Raw genomic sequence first — 9,239 nt, 5'->3', positions numbered from 1 at the left:
GTTTAGAACCTGAATAACACATTTTATACAAGAAAAATAGTTACCAAAACAAGTCAATATCTAGAAATAAAAATGTTTAAATAGAGTTTTTTTTTCCATTCTAAGAAAAAAAAAAACACGAGTATTTGGAGAATGTTTGATGTGAAAATGTCTACATTACAGCCACTGTTTCACATTTATATTAGTTGTGAATGTGTTGTTTAGTCAGAATAGATCACCATCCATTATTAATGTTTTTATCAGTTATTTCTGTTCTGTGACATTTATGTAGTTTTGTTTTATGTTAACTGTGTTTTTATCATTTTATGTTTCCGTGTTGTTTTTGTTTTTCTTACAGTTCCTTTGGACTTATGATTTTGACGTGCATGCCCCCCGTTTCTCCATCACCTCCATGAATCCCCCGGGATGTGAGTGGTTTCTTTAGCTACAGAGGGCTTTCAGCCACATTGCCAGCCAACCACAGAGTGAAACAAGCAGTATAAAAATACATGATTACAGTGTATTAATGTAAAACGTGTGAGTGATATCTCACACTGGTAAGCACTGGTAAAGGCCCTGTCACACTAGACAACTTATGCTAACTTATGAAACCTTTTTTCTGTCTAAATTGCTAATAAAAGTTACATATTTGATCAAATTGTTTGAATTACATTATGTACACGCCGAAAAGAACCTTCCTGTTGATTTTTTCAATTCCTTCTTCAGTGTAGATATCTTTAAAATGTTCATAAGTTGGCACACGTTGTGTAGTGTGACAGGGCCTTAAGSAACTTRAGTTCACACTGGAGTCTGATGGAGGTTACATTTAAAATATAATGTGAAGGACCACACAAAGACATCAGATTTGAACATATCTCCTCGCACTACGTGGGTTTTCCTCCAGAGACTACAGTCTCCCCCCACACCTACATGTGACTCGTTTAGTAGGAAGGGCTCTCCAAGTCACAGCGAGCTTGATGGTGGCTTCACGGTAGGTGAGGAGCTTACGTTTGGTGATTCTGATCAACAGGAGACTAGAAACTCCCCAAAACAGAGCCCCCTGGCACCTACTTTGGTAGATATACTGGGGATACCCAGGGTGAGCCTAAGATAGGTATTGAGGGCAGGCCACCGTAGGCACTATCACAGGTGTCAGATCTCCCCACCCCTCTGGAGGATGGGAGGTCACATGTACCTGACACTCTGCCATGCCAGGATGCGTTGTCATATGCAGGTTACATGGCAATGCCCCCATGCTGTGGAATGTGAAAGTGATACACTGATAAACAATGACATGGCTCTCTCAAATTAGTCAAATGTCTCGTCATCTAATTAGTGACACATTTGCATGTGAACTGTTTGTCCAAAAGCAAAAGAAAACCCTCAGCCTAACAACAGATCACTAGTGCCCTGAATATCCCAATTGTACAGCATTGTAAGAGGGGGACAACTGGACACGGAGGCCTCCGCCCCTGTTTAATGACGGAACAGAGGAAACTGCAGTCACATAGAACTACTCACAATAAACTGAACTTTGTCCTGATGCATCTCAGTAATCCAGGTAAAAACCAAAAAGAAAAAAAYTGTATAGGTCTTCTGGACGGGTTCTTCTCTAATGAAACGTTTCGTCTCTCCTCCAAGAGACTTCTTCAGTCTGAGAGTTTCAGGCTAAATTCAGGCTTTTAAGCACTGCCTCCATGTGACTGATACATCACATGGCTATCGTTGACACCTAATTAACACTTATTGTTAACAGGGGTGGAGTGATACTGGCAATAGCCGTGCTGTAGGAGGRGGACAACTGAAAACGGAGGCCTCCACCTCTGTTTAATGATGGACGGTCTTTCTTCACAAAAATGGCTTCTTTAAACAGAGGTGGAGGCCTCCGTTTTCAGTTGTCCCCCTCCTACAGCGCTGCYATTGSCAGTATCACTCCACCTCCTGTTAACAATAGGTGTTAATTAGGTGTCAACGATAGCCATGTGATGTATCAGTCACATGGAGGCAGGGCTTAAAAGCCTGAATTTAGCCTGAAACTCTCAGACTGAAGAAGTCTCTTGGAGGAGAGACGAAACGTTTCATTAAAGAAGAACCCGTCCAGAGGACCTATACTATTTTTTTTCTTTTTGATAACTGAACTTTGTTTAAATTGGCATAAAAAGAAACACAAAAAAACACAATTTATGAAGAACRCAATTATTAGTTTTAAGAATGTTCAAACAAAAAAGAAATAAATAACGAACCAATTGACTGTACAGACATGGCTACATAACGAAAATTTTATTTAATTTTTTTCTCACTGCCTCTAAGAACCGATTCTGTGCACACATCCTTGGCATAATTATTGTCTCATGGTATGTGCCAAGTTTTGTGTGACTGGTCATAACATTGTGGGCGTCTTTATGTAGAAATAAGGATGCAGTACACTGCTTTGCTTTAGATCAGCAGGCTGAGGCTGTTAGAAAATACAGCCATCTTTACAACTGTTTTGGCAAAATGTAGAAAAATAGTCGTAGAACTTGTTGAAGGAGAAACTGAAGGAGACAGCTGGAGACAGAGGCAGCTCTCCATGGTTTTATTGACTTATCACCTCACCAGAGATTCCTCCTCTAACTCCTACGTCATCCATATCTGCCAACCGTGCTCTGGTGGGTGGACTTATGGGAGGGGAGACTTACAGGAGACCTATGTGGACTACAGGAGGGCTTACTAACAGCAATGACACCTTTAGGAGTGTTTTAATGTAGGGATCTCTAAAAAAACTTGGGCAGCACACAGAAACCAAAAGCCAGGACAGGATCCAGAAGATTTGTTATGATTATTATAGGTTCTTTTACAAATACAGCAATGCTGATCACCAACAAAATATATAGGTCTAATTTAGTTTTATTTTTTCCTAACTGCTGGTATAACTTGTTTAGAATTGAAGCTTGTCCTTTTCTAAATTTATATTTAGAAAGAAGTATACATATAAAACTGTCTGGGTGGGTGGGGCAACAGTTCTCACCCTGTTGTTGCCCCTGCTCAGCAGGACTTCTCTTAAAATATGAACTTTCCATAGGAAGAACAACCTCTCACAACCACGTCAGTCAGATAAGATGTCTTGTGAAGTAAACCGATCACCATAAAACAATCCTCAAATCAAACACCTGGTAAATCAATGATTGGTTGTTTGTCAGTCTCAACAAATTGTTCCCAATATTTGGAGTTCTTTTACTAAGAATAAATCCCATTAAATTTTATCAAGACACAAAAAGACATTGATAAATTTGGTACACTCTTTGTTTACCWTTTATTTGCAGATTAATATGAGACAAGTTATTGTAGAGTAGGCAATGATGAAAAGAATGCTTCAGGGATGAAATAACACAAATAAATATCAATAAAATGACCAAAATTGGTACCATTAATATAACAGMTCTAAGGTACCCATTTGATCCAGATAAACTTTAATGATGCAGAAGAGTTTGAGCATAAAACGAAACAAAACTCTGATAATGGGTTTTGGGGCAGAGATGGACAAACAGATTGGTCACATCATGTGGAGGCGGAGCTTATAAGACTGAGTTTACTTGAAACTCTCAGACTGAAGAAGTCTGTTGGAGGAGAGACGAAACRTTTCATTAGAGAAGAACCCGTCTAGAGGAGCAACTTGTTTTATTCTTTTTGGTTAAAAGGAAAAGATTGTATGTGACATGGTTAGGACTAGGGTTGAGTGATATTGGCCAAAAAATTAATCACAATTAATTGTGGTATTTAGCCAATAACAATTAATATGACAATTAATCCCCTGGAGTCACTGCATGCCTGCATGTCCTGACTGCACTTCTTAATGAAGTACAGTAAGTACAGTCCTTCTGTGTTTGCAGGAACATGCTGCAGATCTTCTATAAGTCTGTTGTGGAGTGATATCTGTTCTACCATCATCTGATGAAGTAGCACCAGAGCAAGTGACCTTTAGAAGCTCAACAAGATCATTTAAAAAAGGWTGATCTGGTCTTGGGACTCCTGTAGAACCTCTAGAGATGATTGTTTAAAGAATGATTCTTTATAAAATGAAGATCTTTATGGACAACCCCTGAGCACCCTCTTCATCAGAATGTCTTCAGATCTGCTGTAGGACTGACTGCCACAGCGATCAGTAACTTTAGTAACTCTTTAAGTAGGGATGCACCGACATGAAAATTTCAGCCGATATCGATATCCRATATAATTATTGTTGTTATGGCYGATAACCGATATTTACCGATATTACACAAACACACAAATTATATTATACATATACGCAAAAACACACTTGGGTATTTTTTGGTACTGTAAATAAACAACCAGACCTCTGACATGGCTCCTTMCTTCAGTTATTCCTGGCTGTGCAGCATCAATATYATTATCACGATCAAACAGATGCTGCTCAACCAACCGTCTCACCTCCCAAAACACAAAGCTATAAAGTGGGAAATTTATGTCGGACGTTAATATCGGGCCTGTTTTACATATCGGACTGATACCGATATTCTAAAAAAGACCAATAACGGCCGATACCGATATCAATATTGATATATCGTGCATCCCTACTTTAAAATGTTATCCTTTACCAGGATATTATGAACAACATTTAATTATCTTTGGGATTAATAAAGTATTTTTGAATTGAATTAAATTTAATTGAAATAAAACTGTTCTTCAATTGTTGAGCAGTTCCAGGTTACCTCCAGACATTGTACTTGATTTGAGGTCATACTATTTAATTTTGGTTTCATCAGACAGGAGAATCCTAATTTTCACAGCCTTTTAGTAACACCGGGTAAAAGTTTGAATGTTTTGCACTGATAAAAGGTTTCTGTCAAGCCAATCTGCCATAAAATCCAAATCAGAGAAAGCCTGCAGTTCTGGTAGCCCTAGTCCCATCTTCACACAGGATTAGTCAGAATGACCATTAAATTCTTAGTAAGTAYTGTTTTTAGCAGAAACCTAAAATAATATGCTACAGACAGGAGTCTCACGTAGCAAGAATGAAAGTCTTTACTGAATCAATACATTCCAGTTGTCCAGTGGTGGGCACCAGACCGCTAAASCGCAAATCYGCTAATTGYGGACYTAAATATKTCATTTGCRYTTTAGCGAACTTACTAATTTTTATAAWTCATAAGCRGATTTGCGCTTTCTAAAATTAAAAWGCAGTACCRCTAATAACTAATTATCTACCAGTCATCATTATGTTGAACAGCAGAAGGTATGACTGTCAATGAATCACAACACATGATCTATCCACCAGCAYCCCTCCCAGATAAACRCTCTTATTGTGAAGGTATACATCCTGCTGACTGTTGCTTTGGGTCACGCTTCTGATTTCCCACAATGCTTTGTGTCTGCTTACGTAGCAGGAAGGCAGTGTTTAGAACTCCCTGTCCCAGCWAAAACAGTTAACGTTTGTAATCCATACTAAAATTTTATATGTATTGATTTATTTTACTTTACAATCAGAGCTCCTTTAAAAAAAGTTTAAACGCTGGAGCTCAAAAGCAATCGGCCAACAGTGTTAGAGACTCAGAAATGATTTAAAGATGTTATGCTGGTGAAGACTGACATCTGGTGGTCAACTGGAGCAACTACATGGAAAATGTCCTAATCAAAAACAAAAAATCAATAGGTCCTCTGGATGATTCTTCTTTAGTGAAACATTTCATCTCTCCTCCAAGAGACTTCTTCAGTCTGATGAGTTTCAGGTGAACTGGAAAACTTTAAAATCCAAGCTCTTATTTTGAAGGGAATATACTAGTTTCCTGTTCCCCGTGCTTTCGTTTCCCGTCAGTCCGTCATGTACCCAGAATGCATCACTTCAGTTTTCCAATAAACAGTTTTAAAATTACTTTATTGATGCTTCTTTAATGAAAAATCTACAACAAACAAAAGAAAAAGACAAAGAAGCAGACGAACTAGCAATCCTCAACAACTTTTTAATTTTTACACCAGGAACTAAAGGTCTGTTTCAGGAAATCACATCCCCATCAATCAGTGGTTGTAGRATTAAGCTGTAAAAGAGTTCATACACCACTAGTTGGCRGTGTTGTCCATATATTGTACATGAATTGTCAGTTAGTAAGTGTCAAATTATATTTGCACTTTAAAATTAGCTTCTGATAGTTTTTCTATGACATAAGTGGTTTTGAAGTTGCAGACCTAAATATTTTTTAAGYTCTTTAGAAATTGCGGAGCTAATTTTTGGATTAGCGCTGCCCACCACTGCAGTTTTCTCTAACTGCACCCACAGCTGTGCCACATACATGTAATAGCATCATCAATATGGATATAATAAACTGACAACTAAATAAAACATTTGAATAAAATACATTTTACTCACCAGAACATATTATCTCTTTACGAAATCCATCCCCTTTTTTATTTTTCCTCAGGAATAATTTGGCGCCTCTGYCATTCAGGTCCTCATGGAGTTTCCATTTTAACAAGTCACCACCATTGTAGCTAACACAAACTCAGATCTGTTCTGTCATATTTTTGTCTGAAGTTTTAATTTTTGTGATGCTGAGAATGCCCACTGGGCATTTAGGTTGTAAGATGCTGCAGAAATCCAGGATCCCGGTTCTGAATTGTGTGCTCTCTGACCAGCCAATCAGAGGACATGAAAACCTCGATGTTGTCTGAGGCTTTCAGGGTCTGGGCTCGTCTCCTCAGCACCTGATAGGTCAAAGCTACAGTTTCACTGCCGTTTGTTTTAACCTCCAGGTGCCTTCGCTGTTCGTTCTGAAGGCCTTCAGGTAGATTTCTTCACTCAGATGATGCTCGAAAYATGATTGGTTTAAAACTCTAAACAAATACAGTCTGGAAGCTGCGCAGCTAGGAGAAAAGATATGACCAATAATAACCAAGTAAAATAAATAATATGCAATAAAATGCAATTCAACCTGGAAAGACTCACAGAGAAAGCCACAGCCGTTAGAGTTTTATTGATATGAATGAATGAATGAATGAATGAATGAATGAATGAATGAATGAATGAATGAATGAATGAATGAATGAATGAATGAATGAATGAATAGGAGCGTGGCACTGGAGCCCTGTGCTGCGAGATGCTGAAAACTGAGGATCATCTTAGGGACAGAGTAAATGTCTCCCCGGTCAGAGGGCAGAGGTAGCCGGACCTTGGTCTGAGGGTGGAGGGTGTAAATATAATATAATACTTTTTTCACTTACTCATTACTCAGTATTTAAAGTAGATTATTATGAAAAACAGAATTAAAATGAGTGGAGCAGAAAGAAAAATAACAAAGTGAGTGCAGTCTGAAGGGTTTCTGAAGCTACTGTTGGTTCAGGCTGTGCACTGAGACCCTCTCCTCTTGTCTTATCAATGTTTCTGCTTGGATTTTCATTTGTTTGCACCAGAAATGGGAGTCTGAACTGGGAAAATGTACATTTTTTACATAATCCAATGAGAAATTCATGAAAATAGATTAGTTACAAATTCATGATTGACCTAGGTGTTGTATGTCAAAATATTTAGCAATATGGTTTTAATCTAYTGATTTTTAAAATACTGATATAAGCCTCTGCAGCAAGTGAACAAAGTGTACCAAGAACATTTAAAAAATGATGTGTAGTGGCTAAGTCACATAAGAGGTTGGTCTGTAAAAGGTTCAAATTTAAGTGTCCATATGTTTGTTGGTTTCATTTTTTTCTGCTGASATGCTGTATTTATTTCAGAAACCAGTCATTTAATTTGTTTTWATGCTGGTTCACTTTTTCTTTGCAAAGTATGACATAAAAATTCAGCTGTAAAAGAAAAATAAATTCTTCTTCATGGTCTTTATAATTTGAAGTTAAACTCATCAAGCAAAGGTTATTTTTATTAGTTAATATCAGCAGTTTTCTCATGTATAAAAGTATAATATAGACTTGGTCTCACCCTACAATAACTGCAACAAACCTTTTACATTTTCAGTTATTYTAGTTGGAATAAAGAAGCAAAGTACTGAAGAGTGATGATCTGGAGGCTTGATGATGTCACTAACTTTACTTCATTGTGTGTTCAGCCCAGGACTGTGGCCGGTTTCAGAGGAACGGTCCGCTATGCTTCAGTTAATGCTCACAAAAACAAGGTCAGTCRCTTTGGTTGTTTAACAGCTACAGAGTTCATTTGTTAAAGCAAGTTTCGTCTTTCATCTTTACTCACTTTGGTCTATGAAATAAAACTAACTTTAATTGGTTTTACTGGCATTTTTTCTTCTGAAAAGTGTTCAATCAGACCCAATGGACAGAAATCTGCCAAATGTTTGATAAAAATAACAAAACAATAATTTAATTTTATTCTGCCAGTTATTCTTCTGATGTTTCAAAGAATGAATTTAATCTGCAGAACTTTGATTTGTCTAATAGTTACATGTAAATTGCTGTAAATTGCTGAATGTGAGCATGTTGTGTGTTTGTTCTTGCAGGAAATGGGTCGACATGATGACCTTTGGTCGTTGTTTTATATGTTGGTGGAGTTCGCTGTTGGACAGCTACCWTGGCGTAAAATCAAGGACAAGGTCAGATGGTACCTTTTTAGCAGAACCTCAAAACTTCCTTTGTTTGCACAATAATCAGWAACAGTGCAGTAATTCTGCTGGATGTCATTTTTTAATCCAGACATCAGTAAGCTGTAATTTACAACATACTCGACACCACAGATATGTTTATTTTAATAATAATTCAATTAGATAAAAACACGACATGTGTGAAAAATATTAATATTTCAAAACAGTTACATAAGTAGTCCACAGTGTTTGTAGCCAGATGTTACTGACATAATAATTTAAAAATGTCCCAGAATTCATTCAGTTCCTTTGAAGAAGATACTACAGTTGAGCCTAACTGGAAGTAGTAAAGCCCTGAAATACTCTGTTTCCAGCCCAGTTTGACTTTTTAACCATTAAAAGATTTGTTACGAGAGCAAATAATAACTAGTGAAACTGCATTTCCTGTGAAAATGCACTTAATAACACTGATAATAACACTYGATAACACTGATAATAACACTTGATAACACTTAAACTGAAAGCTGCTGAAGAAGCTTAAGTCGAGCTGAAAATGTTTAATAGATCAACTGTTAATGCTCGTTCAATTTGAAGCTTAATTTATCAGATAAAAAGTTAAAAGAAGCAGAAAAATGTTGAATTTGGCAGAGGAATAGCTGAAAGCAGCAGAAAGATAGCCAAAAAAGCAGAAAAATGTACAATTAGCAAGAAAGAAAAAGGCTGAAGAAA

The 9,239-nt window shown here is 37.2% G+C and overlaps 1 protein-coding gene across 1 annotated transcript in view; it reads left to right on the top strand.

The window, feature by feature from the left end:
- Positions 1 to 9,239, top strand: part of ttbk1a (tau tubulin kinase 1a) — a gene marked incomplete at its 5' end in the record, with an annotated part of 108,590 nt that overhangs the window by 17,579 nt on the left and 81,772 nt on the right. The window contains 2 exon segments of the mRNA XM_014029445.1: positions 8,028 to 8,093; positions 8,430 to 8,522. Coding sequence (XP_013884899.1) covers positions 8,028 to 8,093; positions 8,430 to 8,522 — 159 coding nt within the window.

The sequence above is a fragment of the Austrofundulus limnaeus genome, unplaced genomic scaffold, assembly GCF_001266775.1.
Source record: "Austrofundulus limnaeus strain Quisiro unplaced genomic scaffold, Austrofundulus_limnaeus-1.0 Scaffold905, whole genome shotgun sequence".
Taxonomy (NCBI): Eukaryota; Metazoa; Chordata; class Actinopteri; order Cyprinodontiformes; family Rivulidae; genus Austrofundulus; species Austrofundulus limnaeus.
This window is presented reverse-complemented; position numbering and strand designations above follow the sequence as displayed.